Genomic DNA, 24,416 nt, shown 5'->3' on the forward strand with positions numbered 1-24,416 from the left:
ATTTTTGCTCTTAGACGGGAGATAACAGAGAACTATTGAATAATTATATACAATCGAATAGTAAAATAAATACCCTTTTGATAAAAAATCAAAGACAATTTTTTTATGATTTAGAAGGACTCATGTAAGAATGAAATTAAAAGATATTAACTATTTTTCTCTTTTTAGTTTGATAGAAATATTATAAAAAATAATAAAATTTCAAAAGTGCATTTCAAATTTGAGAATGCTCAAAAGATAAATTGAAATTTTATTTTTCTAAAAAAAATATCTTATTACCATTTTACTCCTCTAACAATTAATATTTTTTTTCTCTTTCATCCCTCACTTACATATATAATATTTAATATATTCTCTTTCCTTTCTCTTACGTACAATATCTCTATTCTTTTAAATTAAATTAAATTTTAATTGATATAAATAATCTTCTAAGTTTATTTATTTCTATTTTATTTTAAATTTTAAAACTTTAATAAAAATTTAAAAAATATAAAAGATGGTTAATAAAATATTAAAATATTTTTTTTAGTATTTTTAGTTTTTAATATCTAATCATAAAAGAAAAAAATTAATAAATTTAATTTTATTAATAAAAATAAAAAATTATTTTGGTGCTGATCTTCAAAAATCAATACCACAACTTAAATATCAACATCGTTGTAGTGTTAATTTTGAAGATCAACACTATAATATTTTAAAAGTTTTAAATCTTTTTTAGTATTATTGGAAAACTTTAAAACAGTAAATGAGGACTTATTTGAATTAAATGCACCTAATAAACTCATATGAGTTAGAATGAATCTGATCGAAACTCTTTAAGTTCATTAATTGATGAACCTAAATGACTTGAATTTTTGAAAACTTACAATGAGATGGAAGTGTGGAGTGTGTAGAATGTAGATATAATGAGAAATTATGATTTTGAGTCTCCTACGTGAAGTTATAGACTCGTGTCAATTGACATAAATTCTGAAAATTTTTAAACCTTTTGACTAAGGTTGAAAATCCTTTATGATGATAACGAAGGGTATTCTTAGATTCTAGAACACTGTAGAAACCTACAAGAGTTGGAATTAGTCCAATCAATAAATTTTGACCAAAACTCATTAATGGACCTAGATATTTAGATTTTTAAAAATTTATAATGAGATGAAAGTGTGGAATATGTAGAAGGTAGATATGATGAGAAATTATGATTTTGAGTCTCCTACATGAAGTTATAGGCTCGTGTCAATTGACACAAATTTCAAAACTTTTTAAACCTTTTGACTAATGTTGAAAATCCTTTATGATGATAACTAAGAGTACCCTTAGATTCTAGGACACTGCTGAAACCTACACCAATCTTGGTTCTAATACACGTAGACGAAGTTATGATCGTATATCAACTAGCACAACTTGTGATGTTGATTTCTGAAAATCAGTATCATAATGGTGAAAATGCACTACAATATATGATCACAATCACATATTATGGTGTTGGTTTTCAAAAAGCAACACCACAGTGATGCTGATCTTTAGAAACTAGCACCACAATATTGATTATGATCACACATCATGGTGTTGGTTTCCGAAGACCAACACCACCATGTTGTGTTGATCTTTGAAAATCAACACATTACAGTATTTTAAAAATTTTAAATAGTTTTGAGCACTATTGGAAAGATTTTAAACAATAAATGTACATTTATTGAGACTCTGCAGATTCACTTAATAAATTTATAAGAGTTAGAATGAATCAGATTAAAACTTTCTAAATTTATCAATAAATTTGGATCAAAATCTATTAATAAATTTAGATAATTTAGATTTTTAAAATTTATAAGATAAGTATAATTTACCCTTACGTTTCACATAGATACTGCATTTCTTGAAAAGCAAACATCATTATTATCCCTAGTGGTAAAGATAAAGTGTTGTTGAGAAGAACCATTGAAAATTCATTCAAATTTCTAGACTTGGTGGCCTGTTTAGCATCATCCATAACCCATCATAGCGTTAACTGAGAACAAGTTCGTAATGGAAAATGAAGAAGATATATAACAAGTATAAAAATGAACAATCATAGAGGATGAAGTAAATTGAATGCATCGTATCTCGATTCCGCCCATGTCGCTTCCTTGAATTTTAATAATGATAGTCGAAATCACAGTGGTACTGTGTGATCAGAATCAATATTAGTGTTGGTTTCTAAAGATTAGCGCTAAGATGTTGTTTTTTAAAAATTAGCATCACAATCTGTGTTAGTTGACGCGCGATTATAACTTCGCCTTCGTGCATTAGAACTAGGATTGAACATCATATATAATTTCTACACACTCGCTTCTTCCATTTTATTGCAAAAATTTTAAAATTCTAAGTTGTTTAAGTCCATCAATGAGTTTCAGTCTAAGTTAACACTCAATGAGTTTGAAACTCATTGATGGACTTAAAGAGTTTTAATTGGACTCATTTCAAGTCCTATAGGTTTCTATAGTGCCCTACAGTTCAAGAGTACTCTCTGTTATCATCGTAAAAGATTTCCAACGTTGTTTAAAAGTATAGCAAGTTCATACTTTGTGCTCAATTGACACTATCTATATTTTCATGTAAAAGACTCAAAATCAAAATTTCTTACTATATCTACCTTCTATATACTTCATACTTCCATCTCATTATAAAACTTTAGAAATTTAAGTTGTCTAAGTCCATCAATGAGCTTAAGTCATAACTCATTGATGGACTATAGAGCTCTGATCGGGCTAATTTCTACTTCTGTAGGTTTCTGTAGTGCACTGAAGTCCAAGGGTGTCCTTTATTATTATTGTAAACGATTCCCAACATTGCTAAAAAAAAGTTTAAAAAATTTTAGATTTTATGTCAATTAGCACGGACTTATAACTTCATGTAGAAGACTCAGAACTAAAATTTCTCACCAAATATACACTTCTTCACACTTCACACTTCCACCTCATTGCAAGTTTTCAGAAATCCAAGTCATTTAGGTCTATCAATAGATTTAGGTCAAAATTCAATGATGGAGCTTAGAGAGTTCCAATCGAACCCATTTTAATCGTTTACTGTTTTAAAATTTTTCCAACTTTACTCAAAAACGATTTAAAACTTTTAGAACATGAAAATCAACACTACAATGATGTTGATATTTAAGCTATAGTATTGGTTTCTCAACACCAACAACCAAAGTAATTTTTTGTTTTATTAATTTTATTAATAAAATCAGATTTATTAATTTTATTTTTTTATTCTTTTATAATTAAATATTAAAAATAAAATATATTAAAAAATAGAAAAAATATTTTATTAACCATTATATATATATATTAAATTTTTTATTAAAATTTTAAAATTAATATTAAAAAGCCGTTGAAAAAAAATAAAACTTCAATGTCCTTTTTGCATTCTCAAACGTTGCTTCTTTTGGAAAATTTGCAGTAAAAAAATAAAAAAAAGGAATGACTTTACGAAGATTAAAAATATAGTTATAATTAAAAAAGATTATAATCATATCGATGTATAAATAATATTATAAAAAAATAATATAAGATTTTTGACAAAAATGAATCCTATTTGAAGAAGAACGACTTTATGAATTTAAATTAGTAAGCTAATTATTTTTAAAAAATCATACATGATTATTAAAGTGTCGTAAAGGGCAAAATTTTTTTTAAAAAAAATTAATTGTCCACTTTGGAAAATATTAAAATAATATCTCATTTTAATTCATAATAATTATACCTAATTAAATACTTATTTATTTTCCATTTTTGATTATTTTAACATACGAGAAAATAAAATTTTCTAATAAGGTAAACTTTAAGCAACCTTGACGAAGATAGACTCACTAGATAAAAAAAATAAAAAAATCCTAGTTAGCCCATTGATTATCTCTATCGGTTCGGTTCCACAGAAGTTTCCTACCGGTTACCAAGGTAAATCGGGAAGTGTACGCAGCGGTCAGCCCAGACACCTAGCATCCTTTGATTGCGCTCCCCATTTAGAAGAAAATTCTTACAAATACGTTGTAGATAGGGATTAAATCGTAGGTGCCTGAGTGACAATCTGGATGTCCTACTGCGGCACCATTGTCACAGGGACTAGACTCACTAAATAAACATAGAAGGATGATATCATCATCAAAGGATAATATATAGTGAAATTTTCATTTTCGAGATATAATTAAATTAATTATGATGGAATAAATTTAGTAAAGTGGACAAGAATTAATCGCCGAGAGGTAATGCCCTCCAAAATAATTATATATAAAAAAGATTTTTTAAAAATCAAAAAAGAAAAATCTACAGTCTTAGAGAAGGACGGAGCACCCACCCAAGCTGGGAGCCCTCAGATGAAGCCCGCAGATGGTGACTTCGATCACCGGACGCTACAAGAGGAGACGAGCACGGTAGCAGCCGCCATCTGCTCCGCTTCTTCTCGAGATCCACCTCCTTAATCGATTGCTCCTCCCGGATGCTGCAAAACCGCGCCTTTCTTGTTCTTCTGCTCTAGCTGCTGCTAGAGTCCGACGCGGTCGCGGGCAGAAAATGGCGATGAGGGCGAGGCTGGGGCGGTTGTGGGACGGATCCGAGGAGAGAAACACTTCGTCGGAGACTAAGGGGAAGAGCGGCAGCCCCGGCCCGAAGCGTTTCCCCATCAGGATGGTCGTCGCCGTCTTGGTTGCCCTATTTGTGCTCGTCTTCTTCTACTCCAGCGGCACGGTGAGTCTCCCTCCATTGGATCTCGATCTGCTGCTTTTGTTTTCTGGAATTGCCCTCGCGGATTACTTGTTTCTGTTGTAATTTGTTCTGTGTAGCGAAAAAAATGCCCCTTTTTTATCCTTCAGTTGCATGTAGGTGACGAACCCTAAACACTTTCCTATTCTAAGCTAGTTTGCAGTTCCATGAATAAAGCTTCAAATTTCTTAACCAGAGTGAGATTACATGCTCGGAATAGGTTAAATAGAATCGAAGAGAGTGTTCAGAGAAATTCCAGGTCGCATATTCGATAAAGGATTATCGAGTGGATCCTTGTTTATTCAATTGTAGCTAGATCTTGAAACTCCCATTGTTTCTGTACATTGTGACATATTTTACCTGATTTTATGTATGCCTTTTCATGCCAATTCAACCACACATTTAATTGTTATACAAAATAAACAACTCGATCACCTTGCTTCACTTCTCATAGTCTCATCACATTTATGGAATCCATTTAACCAACAACTGCAAAAGAAGACTGCATCATACGAATATGGATCTCCTGCCTAACATTTTTCCTTTTGACCTACGAATTAATGCCCATATTTCATTCGATATTTTTCCTCATATTTATCACATATATATCTTACTTCACAGTAATTTGCTGTCATTACAGCAGAAGCAAGCTGCTTTTGTAGTTCTTGCTTCACCCCTTAAGTAAACAAGGAAGAGAAACTCCAACAAAATCCAGTGAATGTAAGCAATCACAGTATGGCATGTAAATCAAAATATTCTAGCTGACTTCTCAGTAAATGGTATTGCAGCTAAACATATTTTGTTTTCATAGATCGACCTCACAAGGACCACACTAATATGTCTTTACTTCTTTTAAGGTTTTTGAGGTGTGCCAATGTATCTGTATGCATCTATTACTATGGTTTCGCACTGCCTTTCTATTGTTTTGTCTGTAAATCAAGACATTGGTATATAAATAGATTAAATTTTCTTCCCATGTTTGGACATCCACTTTGCAGAGCTTCAGTTGGAGTGAACGAGAAGTTGATTCACAATCTCTAACAGGACGGAGCTCTAAAGCACAATCAGTTCCTACTACTACTATCACACAACCCTCTGAAGTACAACCAAGTCCTTCGGCTACAACACAGCCATCTGAAGCACAATCAATTCCTACTACTACTTCTACTGTTACAGAGCCATCTGAAGTAGAATCAAATCCTTCTACTGCTACACAACCATCCGAAGCTGAATCGACTCCTACTAGTACTACACAACCTTCCAAAGCACAAGCAGTCCCTATTAAATTGAACTGTCCAAACGAAGCAGCACCCGTCTGCCAAAGATCTTCTAGTCTAGCTTCTACTCTCTCCCTCAAAACCCCCCAAGAATCCCCTACTTGTCCTGAATACTTTCGGTGGATTCATGAGGACTTGCGCCCTTGGAAATCTGATGGAATAACAAAGGAATTAATTGAAAGTGCTAAGAGTTTAGCAACTTTCCGTTTGGTGGTTCTTGATGGCCGAGTTTATGTTGAGGAATACTTTGGGCATTTAATGACAAGGAACATGTTCACCCTCTGGGGGATCATCCAGCTCATTAACAGATATCCTGGGCGTGTACCTGATCTTGATCTCATGTTCAACTGTGTGGACCAGCCGTCTGTCAAGTCTGCTCGGTATAGCCCGTCAACTCTGCCACCAGTCTTTCATTATTGCAAGGATGATCAGACATCGGATATTCTCTTCCCTGATTGGTCCTTCTGGGGCTGGTAATGACTCGATTCCTCTTGGTAGTTTTGTTGCTCTTCCCGTTATTGTTCAGTCTTTTTCGAGCTGTTTTATGCCTAACTGTTTGTGACAATATTGGAAGGCCTGACACCAATATAAAACCATGGGCACCTTTGATGGAGGAGATGAAGCAAGCGAATGAAGAGATGAAGTGGGTAGATAGAGAGCCATATGCCTTTTGGAAGGGTAATCCAACTATGGGTGCTAATAGGCAGGAGCTTCTGCAGTGTAATGTCACCAGGGAACGGGACTGGAATGCTCGGATCTTTACTCAGGTACGGCTTGAATTAGCTCAATTTCAGATTTGAGTTTGACTCGTATAACTATAAGTCTTTGCTTGCCATTCTACTTTAGCTTTTTGAGTAGATTAAGGATTTCTGGCTAGAAATCCCTTATACTGGAAAGAAACCGATATTTGGTGCTGCAGGCACGCATTGCAAAATATGTTTATCATAGAAAAGATTTTCATATTATGTGATTCTTGTCTCTCTCTCATCTCTGGAAAACATGTTTCTACCTTTAAGGATTGGAGTCGCGAGGAAAAGCAAGGGTACCAGAGCTCAAACTTGGCTAAACAATGCAACTATAGGTAAATTGCTTCTGATTCGTTAAGAATATGCAATCTCGAAAACCAAGCATCTTACCTTGAAACAAGTGTGGTCGACAGATACAGAATTTATGCAGATGGTCTTGCATGGTCAGTGAGCCAAAAGTATGTAATGGCATGCGATTCGCCCACATTGTTTATCGACACACCTTGGTATGAATTTTTCCAAAGAGGTCTCATGCCGGGGCATCACTACTGGCCTATACCAGCGAACGATAAGTGTAAAGCTATCGAATTCGCAGTTGACTGGGGTAATAAGCACCACAAGGAGGTACAAGTAGAATACAATGTCTGTTGAACAAATCAATTTTATAAATAACTTGCCAGTGTGGGTTCCTAATCGCCATTGGCATTAACAGGCACAAGCTATGGGAAAAGCAAGCTTCAAATTCTTCGAAGAAGAAGTGAAGATGGATTATGTTTACGATTACATGTTACATGTGCTGATCGAGTATGCCAAACTTTTAAGATATAAGCCTAGCGCACCAGAGAAAGCCACCGTGATATGCTTGGAATCCATGGCCTGCCCTGCACATGACAATGTCAAGAAATTCATGTCGGAGTCGATGGAGAAATCAACAAGTGTTTCGGAGCCTTGCAAATTACCTCCACCCTTCGCGCCAGAGGAGCTCCAACAGCTGAATGAAAAGAAAATCGATGCAGTCAGGCAAGCGGTCAGCTGGCATCAAAATGCTCAGGCAGAAGGGAGAAGGAAGTTCTAGGCAGTTGAGCATGGAACTGTTGGAACTATGAATGAAAATAATGAAATGGAAAGATGAGGGTCTCCCTCATATGGAGGACTTTAGTCCCACATTGGTAGTTGAAGGGCAACTTGGTTGGTTTATATTGTATCACAAGCATTGATGTTGTGAACAAATGCAAGGGGAGAGGCTCTCTCTCACGCGTGGGTGCGCAGGGGGGGGTGCAAATCCAGGGCCCGGATTGCACTGCCCGCAAGGTTTAGGGCAAGGTAACTTGTGTGCGAGCGCGATCTGCGCGCGTCGAATGTCGGACCGATCAGGGCATAAATTGCCCAAGCAGATGAACCAACATTTTGCCATTCCTTTCAATTTTTGTAACGTTGGCTGCAATGAAACGGACAAGAGTAACAGCGACGACAGTAGGAGAGGAAAAAAAGAGACTTTTCTCGATCACTGCTTTCTTATTCTTGGCACCCCTCTGGTGATAGTTTTGTGGTAGACAGTTCGCCGGAAACGATCCGGTTTTGTCGTTGTATCCTGGGAAATAGACGTCCGTCGTGAGGGATGAATCTGTTTTAAGGAAACTGTGTTGAACGCAGGCCTCGGCATTCGGCATTCGGCACTCGGCCATTCGGGATTCTGCATTTGGCCATTCGGGATTCGACATTCGGCAATCGGCATTCGGCACTCGGCCGAATCGGTATTCGGCACTCGACCATTCGGCGGTTCGGGCATTCGGCATTCGGCTCGGCCGAATCGGCATTCGGCACTCGGCCATTCGGGATTCGACATTCGGCCATTCGGGATTCGGCATTCGGCATTCGGCATTCGGCACTTGGCCATTCAGCACTCGGCATTCGGCTCGGCACTCGGCTCGGCTGTATCAGAAGTAAAGCTTATAACAGGAACTTGATCTGGAGTTTCATGAAGGGATCGAAGAGCATAGGTAGTCACTTATTCTTTGTGATCCTTCGAGCGCATAAAAGTTCGTTTATGAATCTCTTAAAAACTTCAAAATTTAATTTTCTTAGTATAGATGGTCTAACTAGGTGCTGAATTGGAGTTGAAGTTATGAGTGTAATTGAGTTGGTTAGGACGAAACAGAATTACTGAAGTGGACAAGGGTCAAATTTCGGCGAAGTCAAGGTAATGTCTTCCTCCATCATGGTCAATTGTAATTTCTTGATTTATCCTTTTCACAGATAGTCGTTGGGTTGATCGTGTGAGACTGTTGAAATGACAATTCTACCTTTTGTTGAAGGAGTTGAAGTCATTGATCTATAGCTTATAGCATTTCAAGGGAGACCATTTTACCTATGATTCTTATATGTGCATTAAGTGTCCCTAGGGCATTGTGCCACGGTAGGACATCTATATTGTTATCCAGACATTTGTGGTTCGATCCCCAGTTATGGTGTATTTGTAAAAAAATTTCTCTAAATGAGGAGCGCAATCAAAGGAGGTTGGACATTTGAGCTCCTAGACTCCCTTTTGAGCGTCCTTAGACGATTAAGTTATTATTTTTTTTTTTACTTTTGTTCAATAATATTCGATTGCTAAAATTTATACAATGGAATTAATAATTTTAAAGAGAGAATTTTATTTTTGACTTTCATAGTTATAAATTTTTTCAAAATGGTCCTAGAATGGGGGCACGTGCGGAAAAGACGATAAATTTGAAGGGGTAAAATCAAACTTTTCGTAAATTGGACCGTACATACGCGATACGCCTTTCCCTTGCCTACCGTCTTCGCGTTCGCCGGCTTATTCCGCTGGAACCCTAGCCGACGCCCACACCTCCTTTACAATCCGCTGCCGCTGCCGCTGCCCGCCCGTCCGTACCGGAGCTCCCTTATCTCTCTTCCCTTTCTCTGCATGTTCGGTTGCAGCGTCCCTAACAACAGGCCAAGCCGTGCTGTCTCCCCCGTTCCCGTGTCGGGTCTTCATGCCTGACGTTCCGCTCCCTCCCTTCGTCCGTGATCTACTGGGCCAGTAAGCCAAGGCAGCAAAGAGACACACTGATCTATAAAGGTATTTGCCAAACCTTTGTTGCATTTGCTACATTAGTTACACATGTAGAGCATTTTGAAGAGAAGGTTGTGAATCGTTAGTTTCACCTTAGGTAGTTTATGGAACAGTGGTGTGGGAATTAAGTGAGGAATATCTGATACTTTATACTGGGTGGGATGCTGATGGTATTCAGTCAGTTTGGGTGGAATTTGACATGCAATAAAGTTTCAGATGGGTTCTAAGTTTAAGCTTCAGATGTGTCGGGTACGTTTAAATTGGTGTCGATTGATTTGCCTTGAAAAATAAAATAGTTTCATGTTAACTTATTTATAAATTGAGCATGGAGTTACGAATTGGGCAGAAAGTGACATAGTTTCTTCTTACATGGACTAATTGTTTCACCATCCAATCTTGTATTTTTTTTCTTTTTCATGAACCATGCAATACACCATTTAGAATTGTTCATGCTTGAGATTGTCTCCGGATGAATCGCCGGACACCTGGCTTTTGCGTTGACGAGATTGCATGGAGTCCGCGAGCCTCTTAAAGAAGACCGTGATCCTGCAGGACTTCAAAAAAGGGGCAGAGGGTTAGAAAGAAAGTTAGGGGTGCCTTGGCTCATCCACTCCGATGCCCAAGTCAGTCCATCGTTGATCGGAGATAGAGAAGAAGAAGAAGAAATATAGAGAATGAGAGTAAAAAATGTGTGCACATGTGCATACGTACTTGGGCCCGCGGGAAGCAAAGCTCTTTTATAGAGTCATCGAAGGAGACGTCACATCAAAAATAAGGAAAATATCCTATCGTGGTAGAGGAGGATCCCATCACCTATGTTGAATACGGTACAAGGTCATGTTGTATTATTGTAGTAGGTTATTTACTGTTGAGTACTTTACCTTTGCACATGTCGCTCAAGCAACTATCAAGCGGAAGGAATAAGGGAAGTAGCGCTGCTGGAGCGGAGCTACCTGGAGCCAATTGGAGAGTCAGCATCTGTTTAGAAGACTATGAAGTCAATAGGACATGGGGCCAGTCGGGCATAGAGCCAGTCGGGTATGGGATTGAACGAACATGGAGTTAATCGGGTGTGGAATTGGTCGGGCGTGGAATCGGTCGGGTTTGGAGTTGGCCAGGCGTGGAACCAGTCGGGCGTGGAGTTAGTCTGATGTGGAACCAATCGGGCGTGATGTTGGTCAGGCGTGGAACTAGTCAGGCCATCCGACGTGGTATCTCACTTGGAACAAACCTTGACTTTCTTGATCAGAATATATTGACCCATAACAAGAATGATTATAAGCAATGTATAACACAGTTCAAATAAATATAAAATTTGATTAGGAATTTAACATTTAAATGAGGTATTGAAAAAACATATGACGTTAATATGTATCCAATTGAAAGAAGAAATATACTAGTCTAAGAACTTAAAAATTGTCTAATTTTTTGCTTCATACAACTAAGTTCCTCTGAAGGGTTACCTTTGTCCATTTTTTAAAAATCTCCCAAATCCCTACTCAGCTCTGGTACAATCCTTATAATTTCATTTCTTCCCCCATTTTTATCTTAGTTTCTTGATAGAACCTGCTGTCACACCTCGCCTTTGGTTTCCATTGTTAGATTTTTTTGTATTTTTTAATCTTTTTATTATTCTCAATTTTTTTTTCTTTTGTAGTGCTTTTATACATATAAATATATATAGGTGCCTTTATATATAGAGTGTGAGAGTGTGTGTGTGATGATAGGTTGCACATTCACCCCTGAGCAATCCGTAAACATCTAATATTATTTTTTTTAATTTTCATTTACGTTAACTTAAATATTATACCTTAAACTTTAAACCCTAAAAAAATTTTTAACATTAGATGAATCAATGTTCTCTAACGTAAAAAAATCTTAAAAGTATCTATGCTTTTTTTTGGTAGACAATACAAACTAGGTTTGTGAATTAATAAGCAATTTCCATAAGTCTACCTATTTAAATTGCAACCTGTGCGTCCTTAAAGTTCTGTTGTCGCATGCAGTCTTGACGCCAGTGCTAATGGATGCAACAGACGCTCCTGAGCAGCCTTCCAAATCGAAAGATGGGCCTGAATTTGACCCAAGCAGAAGTAAGTTATTTTTGCATCCATCAGTTATGTATCAAAACTGTATTAATTTCATGCTTACTCTCTATGGTGTTTGTAACTTCAGGTTTAGCCCTTAAGTGCATGAGAATAGTGAGGATCTCTAATTATTATAGATACATCTTTCGTAGACTTATCTATTTGAAAGTCTGTTGGGATACAATCAAAGTTCTATATTGAAAATACATGGAAAAGATCATGAGTTTATAAGATGGAAAATATCTCATTGGTATAAGACCTTTTGGGTTGAGCTCAAAAACAAAACCATAAAAGCTTAAGTTCAAAGTGGACAATATCATATCATTGTAGAGATGTATGTGAATTCCATCGGATCTACCAATGGTATCAGAGCATGGTCTATGTGGAGACCCTCAAGAAAAAAATAAAGGACCAACTTGAATTTTCTTTCTATAATAGCTATAATGTATCAGTTATAGGCATTAGTTTACTGTCATCATTGAAAAGTTTATGTTGGGAGGTTTTATGATCTAGCGGTTCCTGTCCTTGGTGTCACTTCAGTTTATCGGCATTCTGTTTCTTATGTAGGATTAGTAGACTTGTGTCTTCCACGAAAATACTAGTTCATCTCCAAGCTTCAAGGTCTTTATCATGTTTTTGTATCTTTAAGCAACAGGAATTTTTTTGTCTAGTATTCCTGTGTGGTCTACTACTAGAATGTCAATTTATCTTTGTAATTCTTTTGAAAGAAACACAAATTGTACCGCCAATGCCTAATTGCCCAGTCCCTAGCTACCCTACACACCTCTGTTCCTATATACACTTTTGCTGGGGAAAGAGGGATGCCATCTGACTAGAATGTTATTAAATTTTATGTCCTTGTGAATTGATAGGCAACCTTAGATAACTAATTGATGTTGTGTATTGTGTATATATATGTTATTAATTATATGTAAGGTTTGAATTTTTGCTTTTTAATTATTTTGAAATGCCAATCACTTTCAATAGAATGATTAGGCGGTGTGGTTACAACATAAACAAAATGACTCAAAGCATCTATTTATTCTTGTGCATATCATAATATTGATAGCATTAATTAAATAAGTCTCAAAACCATACCGGCACATCATAATACTCAACTGTACAATACCATTTCGGCCAAAGATCAAATTTCACCATAACTTAAGATTTTAATTAAACTTTGATATCAAACTTGATGATGTCCTTTTTTTTATAGATTTGTTATTATTATCTTTATTATTATTTTGCAGTGATTGGCATCATCAAAAGAAAGGCCTTGATAAAAGAACTAGCTTCTGCTTACCATGCTGAGTGTCTGGCCTACTGTCAGAAACTTCAACAACTTCAAAGAAAATGGGAAGAGGTCTTTTATTTTTACTTGAATTCTCTACTCTGTATCATCTTGCCTTCTTCCACATACTCCTTTGAGAAAAAAAAATGGAATTCTATGCCTACACTTGCTGATCTTTCAGTTTCTGTTGAATTATTGTTTATTTGACACATTCCATTATTCCAATTCCTTACAAATTTATTGCATAGTTGTGAATTTCACTTTCAAATGGATGGGTCTCTTGTGACTAGCTTATTGTTTCCTCTTAGTCTACTGTAGTTTAGGATATATGCCCACATTATAGATTTCTGACACAATCTAGTGCTCTGTGAGTTGGTTATCAGGTTTTCTTTCCGCAGTTCTCATTTGATATTATTTTTTTCAATCTCTTTCATGTTAAAGAGGCACATCAAAAAGTATTTGAGAAAAAAAGAATTCATTTCTTTTTCTTCAGGAGCAGCAGTACATCAAAAGGAAAACTCCACAGGAGGTCGGCCTTAGCAAACCCAAGGCAAAGCCCTCCAAGCGTCAAAAGAAAAGGCCATAAGTAAGGTTGTCTCAAAACTAGCCTATGATGATACCTTGTGTTATTTTCAGAAACATTATGAACATGCAAAAGATGCAAAATCTGTGATGCAAAACAAATGATCTAATGCTCAAACAAACAATTATCTGAAAATGTAATCTGTTTATTGCTCCCCACAAAGATTATTTTTATTATTTTTCATGCACTCTATTAGTGATCACTGTTAAAGTATCCATTTTAATTTGAAAAAGAAAGCTTCAATCATTTGATTTGTTTTTAGATAAATTGTGTTAATTAATATTTATTCCAAGTAGGAAAGGACAGGTATTGTGAGAGTTCCTTGAGCCCTAAAAGGTTATCAGATAGAAGAGTTGTGTTGATCTAATCTACAATGACTGGATAGTACAGTGACAGGGGAGCCAATCAGGTACCACCAAATTTTATTTTTGTTTTTTTGTTGGGAAGGAAACTTCTCTTGATTATCCATCTAAATCATAATGTAGACAATACGTTAATCAATAGATAGAAATAAAGGAGGAGGATGATGGCATTGAGAGAGGAACTTGTCACCATCTAAAATCCAATATCATAATGTTTTTAGGGCAAAAAGAAGAATGACCTTTTTTATTTTAAAAATCATGAAATAAATATATTCACATTATTCACTTTTATTAATTTAATAGATAAATTGAAAAACTGTAGTTAGTATTTTCATTATGATCAAAAGAATATTTTTATATTTTTAAAAGATATTAAAATAATATTCTAGTACTTATAAAATTATTTTTATTTGATCAAAATTATTATATTTAAGCATATATATATATATATATTATTCAATTTGATTAAAATTATTTTAATTTGATAAAATTATTTAAACTTAATCAAATTCATTTTAATATTATTATAATTTTTTTATTCAAAACATTGTACAATGTGCATTAAAATTTTGACCATTATTTTGATTTTTTTTTAAAAAAAGCTGAGGTAATTCAAAAATCAAAACGAGGTCCTTTATCCTTGAAATAAGGAAAATAATGTCTCATTTTATTTTTTTTTATCGAAATAACATTCCACTCTAATGTATAATTACATAATTATTTTTATTATATTATTTTTATTATTATATCTTTTTTATATTTTTCCGTCTAAATCTTGATTGGGGATGCATTGTAGTAGTTATAAAATTGTAACTGCTATACAGTTATAATAGTTATAAAATTGTAGTTGTCATAACTATGAATGTTTATAAGCTTTGAGAGGTTATAAATTTTCTAGGATTGAATCACAAGATATGTATAATATATCAAATTGAAACTTATTCAGAGATTTATATTTGTTATCAGGTGTAATTTATAATGGGTCAGTCTTAGACTAAAAAATCATCATTTAAAGACTTTTCGAAGAATTTTAATCCTCTTTATTTAAGGTTCTTTTTTATATTATAACAATTGCAGTTTTATAACTACTACAACTATTATAGTTATAGTAATTATAAAATTATAGCTGCTACAACTATAAGTTATAAAATCGTAACTATAATATGTATAGCGGTTATAATTTCATAGCTACTACAACGTGCTCAATTAATTTAAAATTTAAGCGGAATAATAATAAGAATAATATTAGAAAATAATTGTATCATTTTACAACGGAATAAAATATTTTTTTGTTTTTAAATATTAAAATGAAGCGCCGCTCACTATTTGGGTAAAAAAAAAAGACATCGACTTCATCGTTACGCTTTAATTTTTTGCCCAAAAGAAGGTTTGAAAGTTCTTAGGAAACTTTTTAAAAGGGAACTTTTGTGTCGGTGTAATGATTTCTTTTATAAAAATGGAAAATGGTATTGAAAGAGGATAAAAAGTGGCTGCTTTAATGGAAAATAGTTCCTCCATTTAAAAAATAAATAAATATTAAATTAAAACGATAACTTCTAATGAAAAATTGGATGATAATAAAATAAGTATCCCTAATTTGGAATTCTATTTAAATATAATAAATTACAATTTAAACTAAACATGAATTCAATATGAAGTTAACTGACTATTTGGATATAGGGCATTCTAGAATGCCTCTAAAATTTTATTAACACCAAAAATTTATATTCTACTCTTAAATGCTCTTACCTAATATTTTTACACTTATTATTTTTAATTATGATTTAAAAGCATTCACTTATTATTAGGGTGTTTTACAAATTATTGTTAGGTATCCATTTTATTATTCTCCAATCAGCTAGAAATCTATCATACGGTGGGATGGATTGGGTCAATCCATCAACTTAGCAGATTAAACAATTTTCAACTCAACCTAATTTAAGACGGATTACAGGTCAGGCGGGCCAATCTGTGAGTCTGTCAAAAAATAAAAATATAAAAAATATTAAAATTTTTAAATTTGGATTGTAATTTGAACGAATAAAGTTAAAATTTTTAAATTTAGATTGTGATTTAGAAGAGTTTTCCTTTAATTTTAAATTTTAAAGAAAAAAATAAATTTTCTACGGATCAATCCATACGAATCACAGACCTAGGCGGATTAACCCAATTGAACCTTTTAAAATGAATTGATAAAATTTCAACCCAACTTATTTAAATTGTTCAATAGGGCAGACCAATTCGACAGATTAATCTAAATTGACGGTTCTATTTAAAATTCAATTACTATTTTTATTTAGAGAATAAAATTGAAAGATAAAAAAATTTGAATTAAGGAGACCACAATTACTAGTTGTAATCTCGTGATTAAATTATATGCATTACCAAGAGAGACAAGACAAATCCACGTGGCGCTCATCCCGCGGCTTACGGATCCAGTACGTGGAACGGCGAGAGAGTCGTACGACGACGATAAAGTTACCCCTATAATATCAAAGTCTACCCCATTTCCCCTCACCAACTCTCGGAATAACGTGAGTGCAGTTGATACATGAACGGGTGACGATATCACCTTAATCCTCCGCTAATTTCTCCCATTTTCTTCCGTCTGTTTCTTTAATCGCCTTCTTCCTCCAAATTCCTCCTCCTTCCTCCTTCCCTTTTTTTCGTGCCGATTTGATCCTTCGAAATTGCGTGTTTTAGGGTTTGTTCTTCTTGTTCGATCGCTTCCATCTCGATTGCTCCTTCGCCGTGGATGGCAATCGACGATATCGAAGTCCTCGCCGGGAGTGGCTTCTCCGATTTCACGGGCTTTCCTCTTTTTTTGTTTTTTGTTTTTTGGTTTTTTCTTGAACGGAAAGTGAGATCTGTTGCTTCAAGGGATAGTGCTTTCGATGGCTGATTTCCGGCAGAGGGAGGTCGATCTCGAGTTCCGGCGCGGACTCGAGGAGCTCGTCCGCGGCCACTTAGACGGCTGCATGAGCGCCGCGCTCTCCTCCTCCTCGTCCTCCTCCTCCTGCGTCGCCTTCGCCGGAGAGGACGATGAGGAAGGGAATGCTGCGCGCAGGCGCCGCCGGTCCGACCTCGAGGGCGACGACCTCGCCGAGTCGTCGGCCGCCGCGCGGCGGCAATCGCGGGTGTTCAGCCGGTGGGTCGCTCGCCAGGCGGAGGAGATGATTACCACCATGGAGCGGCGGAACCGCGAGTCCGAACTGATGGCGCTTGCCGGTCTTCATACGGTGTCCATGCTCGATCCTTCGTTTCTCAGGGAGTCGCGCAGGTCGCCGCCCGCGGACGTCGTGGTGGAACGGCCGGTTGCTGCTCGCGCGTCGTCGGTGCTGCAGATGTGGCGGGAGCTCGAGGACATGACCTCTTCTGCGAGGACAGAGCGCAGGGGCACAGTGACAGCGTCTGTGCTAGGCGGTCAGATTCGCTCTCAGGAAAGGGATGACCTTGGCGGCGAGTCGGTTAATGCAAGAGAGAGCGAGTATAATAGCTATGCACAGTGGATTCGTGGAAATATAGATTCCTCTCCTATGCGGAATGCGGCCGATGAGGATCACCGGGAATCAAATCAGGAACAATTTCGTGACCTTGGTGATGATGCAAGGGAGGGAGTTCGGCAAATAGTTCGTGGGTGGATGACAGAGAGTGAGATCCCAGAATCTGAATCTAGGATCTCACCTAGCAACGAGACTCACAGGGCGCAGTGGCTAGGGGAAATTGAAAGGGAGAGAGTGAGGTTGGTGAGGGAGTGGGTACAGATGACCAGTCAACAGCAGAGAGATGCCCGTGCTAGCAGGAGGGAGGAAAGGCAGAGAGAACGGAATGGATCTGCAGATGTCCAATCAGATCGCTTTAGAAGGGAATCTCTGGGACTGAGAGGCAGGCAGGCTCGGCTTGAGCTAATCACAAGGATGGCATCAGAAAGGCAGAGGGAACTTCTGGCATTGTCGGAACATCGTTCAGTCTCACAGTTTGAGCACCGCCATCGCATCCAGGTTAGTGTAATCATGCCCTGTATCTTTTTTAACAAACAAACCACATAACATCACTTGCATGTGTAAGAAGCTTACAAAATTATGAATGTAGCAAAATTATCTGGCTTATTAAAAGTAGACTGCATGTTACACGCATGTTGATTGTTTAACTAGTTTCAGAAAGCTATGATCAGTTATTCACAATCAGAATAGCAATTTATGTTAGAGAAACAACGTTTTGTACTTGGTTAGTGATATCGCTATTGTATTTCGTTTAGTTTGAGCTGTTATGAGTATGCAGCTTTAGTTTGAGCTCGTCCTATACAATTGAGTTGTTATATTTATTTCTTGACTGTTTCTTCATAAAGATGTTGAAGGCTCTTGACGTGGTAGTTCAGTTATTTGTTCATCTTCTATGGTTTCAATATTAATTCAGAGATTCGTCTTGCCTTCTTCAACAATCACCATATTCGTCTTTCAAGTATATGATATATATATGCTCATGAGCTGCTTTTTGTGCCTATTAAGTATTAACCCACTCGAACTAATTAAAATTGCTTTCTTGCTTTAGCACCTTGATCATAAGTTATCCTCTCAGCATTTCTTTCTCGTTATGTTCATTGATTCTCTGCAAATTAGTTGCTCATGAAGAAGGTATAGTTACACTTTTTTCTTCTATCCATGACTTGGAACGAATATTTGGAGTACCATCTGAGATCTCACTTCTCTAATGTCACAGTCAATGTTGAGGGGGCGTTTCTTAAGAAATGGTGTAGTTGCACAGGATGATCAAGCAAGGCCACCTTCAATTGCAGAAAGTGAATTAGGTCAGTTGAGGGAACACCAACAGGTCTCCGGTCTGAGGTAATTTGATCTAGTTGTTGCATAATACCTATCATCAATAAGGTGACCACCTTTGATGATTTTGTTTTTTTTACAGATGTAGTTCTTACTTTCCTGGTTGCAGTTTACTTGAAACGTGACTGGGCTGTTTTACTCAGTCATAAATTGTTTTGTCCCTCGTGGTTCTGGTGGTACATGGTTGCTTCAATAATTAAGAATTCTTTTTCTAATGAATTTTTATATGAATTTGGAATCATCATCCATCCATGTTGAAGACAGCAGGGCCTTTCAATATACCAAATGATTTGGTGTGATGGCCTTTAGCGGAGTGGTTAATAGCTATCACTTCACTCGGCAAGATTTCAAGATAGCACAAACGCCTTGCAAAGTGTACTAAGCTAGTAGTATTGTTATAATTTTCTTAGTATCCAACATATGAACATCGGAATGGAAGAGTGAATTTTTCTTGACATGTAGCAGAACCTAAGATGGACTTTTACTGTCCTTGAGGAAGATAATCAAATGGCCCAAACCACTACAGTATCCTTTTGATTGTAAGTATTAATTGATTTTTGACACAGTAAACGAGGGTCAAGACAGGCTTAATGAAGCTTTACCGTTACTTGAATTAGTGGCTATCAAACCGGATGTTTCAAGATCTCGAAGCTTACTTCAGTCCATAAATGGACCGATTAAACTTACACACAAGATGCTCTTTGCCCTTTTCAATGAATCCCTCTAATTGTTGCATATAGATGTTTTCTTCAAGACTTCTGTTAAGGAAAGTTATCTTGACATCCATTTGCCAAACCTCATAGTCTATATGAGCAACAATAGATAAAAGAATCGAGATAGACTTAAGCATGACTGCCGGCGAAAAAGTCTCCTCATATCGATTTCCTCTTTCTGAGTATACCTTTTCGCAACAAGTTTTGCTTTGAAGGTTTCCACCTTCTCGTCTATTCCTCTTTTTTTTTTGTAGACCTATCTACATCCAATGGTTTTTACACCATTTGGCGGTTCTATAAGCTCCCAGACTTGATTAGAATCCTATAGATTCTATCTCAGAATTCATTGTCCTTTGCCAAGATACTGCATCTTTATCTTGGAGTGCTTCATTATATGTCCAAGGATCAAGTTCATGTTCACCAGGGATTAAGTCGAAGACTCCCAAAAACATGAATCTGTTAGGCTGTCTAGCAACCCTCCCACTACGACAAGAACTGCCTGTAACTGTGTATCATTTGTGATCTGCAATCTGCCCATGCTATTTGCTGGGCTTTATTATTGTTCAAGCTTCAAGTAGATAGCAACAAACTTGAAGTTTTGGAATTTGGCTATATTGGTACATTTAGTCCCAAATGGATAATTATGGGCTAATTGTGCATATTCACATATCTTCAAATATGAGCTACCAGCAACTTGAGTTTAAACTCTTTAGTTGATGTGGTTTAGACTTTAGACACTTTGAATTAGTGAAGTCAATTTTCTTAGTAGGTCAAATGAGGACAAATTACAACATTATTGGCCTGGTTTTTAAGCTCACACTATGTTTCCTAGACTGGGTACGAGTATCAAATACAAATGTGGATTTAGATGTGGAACATATTATTTCCTCAAAGTAGGGATGCCGGGCCATAACAAAAATGGTCCAAATTTGGGATATGAATTCGAGGACTCACTTTTACCTTTTACCTGAGATCTAAAACCTGGATCAATAATCCATTTATCCCATTCCTACATGCTTAGTTATTAGTTTGACTGATTAAGTTAAAATTAAATTCTCCAAGTAGTGATGTTGGAACATAGCAAAAAAGGGTCCAAATTTGAGATGCATGTGAGGAGGACTCCACTTTTACTTTACCTATCACTAGAGATTCAAAACCCATATCATAAATTTTATACTCTATTAGTTCTAAATATTTTCTGTAATGTTGATACTTTGTTGATAATTACTCACACAAGGTTATATTGCATACTCTCTCTCACACTATCAAAATTTTTAAAAGATAATTTTCTCATTTAAACAGAGTGGGCTTTCACTTCCAATCAGAGAATATTGTTCACAATGAAGCATCAAACCAGCCTGATTCTTCGGCCAATCAAAGCATTTCTGTTACTGATGGATTTCAAGATACTACTGTGACAGATCTACCTAACATCCACCCTGAGGAGGCGCAACCTAGGAGTGAGGCTAATAACATTCAACAAATAGCGGAGAGAGAAGAGACGCTTGACTTGGAGAGTGTTGATCATTATAGTACTCACAACATGCAGGAATCTCCCACTGATGTAGCAGAACAGGAAGAAGAAGATGCTGGACGTGATAGAATAGACTGGGAACCAAATACTGATTTTGGTATAGTTGGACTGCCTGAAGAAACCAGGGAGCCCATTGAGGAATTCAATTCAAATTGGCAGGAAAACATGGATCAGGACTGGCCTCAGGAGACCACTAGTTATGATGTTGGAGGAGATAGTCATCTACTTGAAGTTCATGGAGAATGGCACGAAGATGAACCTCCTGATACTGCAGAAGCCTGGCAGGGTGAACAGGAAGATCCAGCAGTAGATCGAGGGCCCAATACAATTAGAAGAGTTGACAGATTTATCCCTCCTGATGATGAAAACATTTACAGTATGGAACTGAGGGAACTCCTTAGCAGGTATTATTATTTCTTACCAATCACCACTATTATTATTATTGATTTCATTATATTTTGCTGAATTGTTTTGTCGTTTGCAGGAGGAGTGTTTCTAACCTTCTTCGCAGTGGGTTTCGTGAAAGTTTAGACCGGCTGGTACAGTCCTATGTTCAAAGACAAGGCACAACTCAGTTTGATTGGGATCTAGACAGACCACTGCCTACCCCTGCTCCAGAGGAAGATGAGGACCAGTCGAGGGACGATCAAAATCAGGCTACTAGGAGATCTAATGTGTTTCCTGCGCCACCATTGCCACTAAGACCACCCCTATGGAACTCTGGCTTGCATCATAACAATTGGACCAGACAAAACATGCATCGTTCAGAAATTGTGCGCCATCTTCCTGCTATAGTTACACACTAAATTATTCATTTTTTTCTGCACTCATTATAGGCAACCTCGAAACAATGCTTTACAGTGGTGCTCAATTTCCAAAATCCCATGTATTGTCATTTGCTCTCATTTTCGTGGGTTCAAACTCTGGCATTTATATTGGGTTCATCATCATACCCTGGCCTTGGTATCTCTTTATTTATACTGTTTATGACTTCATTTATATTGGCACTATCACTTCTCGTCCTAGTTTCTTGGTATTCACAGCATTTTCCCATGGTGTTCCAAATCACGCCATTGGGAATGTTATTTTAACTGCAAAGTCAAGTTTACAAATGCTGTTTTATGTACAAACTGTGTTGGTTTATTGCTTCGGCATTGATGTTAAAAGCTATTGTTTTATTGCAGGAATGGGATGCGATTAATGACTTGAAGGCAGAGATGGCTAGACTACAACAGGGAATGAGTAATATGCAGAAAATGCTGGAAGCTTGCATGGATATGCAAGTGGAATTACAACGTGCAGTTAGACAGGAAGTTTCTGCAGCTTTGAATCAATCTCCCGGAGAAGGTCAGAATTCTTTCTCCTTCGAATGTTGTCATTGACTTATGTAGGAAAAATAGCATTCCTTTGACTCCCCCTCAGCATGCTTTGAAACTCCTACATAGTCACTTCCCTCTTTATGATCGTTTGTTCTTACAAAGGATTGATAACCTAGAAACTCCTGGGCTGGAATACCTGCATATTCACTTCCCTCTCTATGATCCCTTTATTCTTAGAATGGATTGATAACACAGAAACTCCTGTGCTGGAATATCTGCATATTCACTTCCCTCTTTATGATCTTTTGTTCTTACAATGGATTGATAACCTTTCAGTTCCTAGCTTAGGTCTGTGATTTGGGCAAGCAGGAGGGAAGCAGACCCTGTCTGCGGCCCCATTTGTTGTCGGCAAATCATCCACCCAAAACTCGATCAAATCGGCGAAGAGAGAGATGAGTGAAGAGGAAACAGCATCAGTTAAATGCCACCTAATAATAGTTATACACAGAACAAAGCTTGGAGGAGACCAAACCCCTTTCCTCTTCTTTCCCTCTCTTCTTATCGTCTCCTCTCCATTTCCTCCAGGTGAACTGAGCCTTAAGGTGTGCTCATACTGATTAGTTCATGCAGATGGTATGCCCATCATTAGGGCATTATTGAGTTACTAAGAATTACAAGTTTGAAATCAAGAAGAAAGGAAAACATAAATTCTCCCAACCTGTGCCTTACTCTCAACAATAACTTTGTTCAAATTAGGAGCATGTTAATTTGCCTCTATTAATGGGTCACAAATCTATCATCGTCTGTGGTACGTTGCAGCCTGCGGCGATGAACCATCAGTGGACGGGTTCAAGTGGAATCAAGTCAGAAAAGGGACCTGCTGTGTATGTTGCGATAACCATATCGATTCTCTTCTCTACAGGTCTGTCTCTCTTCCTATCACCTTTTTGCCATCATTATGCTCACAGTCCGTTTTCTTTACCTTATAGATGTGGTCATATGTGCACTTGCTCAATGTGTGCACATGAGTTAGTCCGAAGTGGAGGTAAGTGCCCGTTGTGCCGCGCGCCCATTGTCGAGGTGGTCCGAGCCTACTCTATCGCCTAGTGCAATAAAACAAGGGAGGAATAAGTTTCTGCTGCCAGATTTTGTACATGGTAAATGCTACCCAACGTCAAGTTTTGTGGTGTTTTATATGCTCCATGTTCTTTGTTTTTGTTCTTCTCCTTTATCCATCCCCGCGGTTTTCGATTTTTTCATAATTCGTTTTCGTTGATGTCCTTAGAGCAGCAATATATTTTCTTGTGATTGGTAAGTGTTGTTGATCCAAAGCACATTAAGAGAGAAAATCACTGTGTTTCTATTTCTCTTAAGATTAATTATTAAATTGTTAGGAATATTCTAAGCCTCTGCCATGGTTAATAGCAAGCTCATGATTTTTTTTATATTCTATGAAATTGTTATCTTGACGACTCGACACAATGACACATGTGCAAAAAATAATCATAAAGGTCGACGTAGTTCTTCCTTTATTATATTGATCTTAAAAATTTTATCATTAAAGTTGCATCACATGCATGCCACTTCTCGAGTTCTTTGTAAATCCAATAGCATTTGGATTTTAGTAGGATCTAATAGAATCGTCCATCCTATAAATTTTTTTAAAAATTTTAATTTAATATGTGATAAGATGGTCAAATTGAACAATGAAGATTAAATCAATTTGAATTTTAAATTATATAATTTATTTATAATTTTAAAATTTTAATATAAATATATTAATAGAATAATTGGATTAGGATTGTAAGAAGTTTATTTAAGCTATCTCGAGTGGATTGAATTAATTAATTAAAATTT

General features: G+C 36.6%; 3 protein-coding genes across 6 annotated transcripts; all 3 read left to right on the forward strand.

Annotated features, from left to right (window-relative positions):
- The first annotated feature begins 4,345 nt into the window (after positions 1-4,345).
- LOC141829546 (uncharacterized) lies at positions 4,346-9,289 on the forward strand. Of its 3 annotated transcripts, none has more exons than XR_012601896.1 (8): positions 4,346-4,715; positions 5,729-6,480; positions 6,582-6,774; positions 7,024-7,088; positions 7,167-7,377; positions 7,466-7,840; positions 8,712-8,753; positions 8,839-9,289. XR_012601896.1 is itself a non-coding variant. In XM_074717049.1 (7 exons), exons 1-6 carry the CDS (start codon positions 4,542-4,544, stop codon positions 7,826-7,828), a joined length of 1,758 nt encoding a protein of 585 aa, XP_074573150.1. In that variant the 5' UTR covers positions 4,346-4,541; the 3' UTR covers positions 7,829-7,840; positions 8,712-9,289. The 3 variants fall into 3 exon arrangements, 1 of the variants encoding a protein (XP_074573150.1); XR_012601897.1 differs by having other exon boundaries at positions 8,844-9,289; XM_074717049.1 differs by having other exon boundaries at positions 8,712-9,289.
- Positions 9,290-9,559: 270 nt separating this feature from the next.
- Positions 9,560-14,216, forward strand: LOC141830207 (uncharacterized). Of its 2 annotated transcripts, XM_074717691.1 has the most exons (5): positions 9,560-9,838; positions 11,839-11,925; positions 13,170-13,282; positions 13,704-13,801; positions 14,090-14,216. In XM_074717691.1, the coding sequence occupies exons 2-4, from the start codon at positions 11,856-11,858 to the stop codon at positions 13,794-13,796; spliced, it is 276 nt and encodes a 91-aa protein (XP_074573792.1). In that variant the 5' UTR covers positions 9,560-9,838; positions 11,839-11,855; the 3' UTR covers positions 13,797-13,801; positions 14,090-14,216. The 2 variants fall into 2 exon arrangements, with proteins under 2 accessions (XP_074573792.1, XP_074573791.1); XM_074717690.1 differs by lacking the exon at positions 14,090-14,216 and having other exon boundaries at positions 13,704-13,943.
- Positions 14,217-16,793: 2,577 nt separating this feature from the next.
- LOC141829451 (uncharacterized) lies at positions 16,794-24,004 on the forward strand. The gene is made up of 7 exons (XM_074716919.1): positions 16,794-18,156; positions 18,875-18,999; positions 21,009-21,644; positions 21,725-22,013; positions 22,425-22,587; positions 23,379-23,481; positions 23,549-24,004. Exons 1-7 carry the CDS (start codon positions 17,050-17,052, stop codon positions 23,664-23,666), a joined length of 2,541 nt encoding a protein of 846 aa, XP_074573020.1. The 5' UTR covers positions 16,794-17,049; the 3' UTR covers positions 23,667-24,004.
- The last annotated feature ends 412 nt before the right edge of the window (positions 24,005-24,416 follow it).

Source organism: Curcuma longa, chromosome 5 (assembly GCF_044706935.1).
Source record: "Curcuma longa cultivar G26 ecotype Majalengka, Jawa Barat chromosome 5, ITB_CL_G26_1.1, whole genome shotgun sequence".
Taxonomy (NCBI): Eukaryota; Viridiplantae; Streptophyta; class Magnoliopsida; order Zingiberales; family Zingiberaceae; genus Curcuma; species Curcuma longa.

What these genes read in the sequence shown, in the direction of transcription:
- LOC141829546 (XM_074717049.1), top strand. Translation starts at nt 4,542, where the DNA reads ATGGCGATGAGGGCGAGGCTGGGGCGGTTGTGGGACGGATCCGAGGAG. An exon ending in TCTTCTACTCCAGCGGCACG is followed by an intron (nt 4,716 to 5,728) that starts GTGAGTCTCCCT and finishes TCCACTTTGCAG; the next exon opens with AGCTTCAGTTGGAGTGAACG. An exon ending in GCTAAACAATGCAACTATAG is followed by an intron (nt 7,089 to 7,166) that starts GTAAATTGCTTC and finishes TGTGGTCGACAG; the next exon opens with ATACAGAATTTATGCAGATG.
- LOC141830207 (XM_074717691.1), top strand. Translation starts at nt 11,856, where the DNA reads ATGGATGCAACAGACGCTCCTGAGCAGCCTTCCAAATCGAAAGATGGG. An exon ending in TGAATTTGACCCAAGCAGAA is followed by an intron (nt 11,926 to 13,169) that starts GTAAGTTATTTT and finishes ATTATTTTGCAG; the next exon opens with TGATTGGCATCATCAAAAGA. An exon ending in TTCAAAGAAAATGGGAAGAG is followed by an intron (nt 13,283 to 13,703) that starts GTCTTTTATTTT and finishes CTTTTTCTTCAG; the next exon opens with GAGCAGCAGTACATCAAAAG.
- LOC141829451 (XM_074716919.1), top strand. Translation starts at nt 17,050, where the DNA reads ATGGCTGATTTCCGGCAGAGGGAGGTCGATCTCGAGTTCCGGCGCGGA. An exon ending in AGCACCGCCATCGCATCCAG is followed by an intron (nt 18,157 to 18,874) that starts GTTAGTGTAATC and finishes CTAATGTCACAG; the next exon opens with TCAATGTTGAGGGGGCGTTT. An exon ending in ACATGCATCGTTCAGAAATT is followed by an intron (nt 22,014 to 22,424) that starts GTGCGCCATCTT and finishes GTTTTATTGCAG; the next exon opens with GAATGGGATGCGATTAATGA.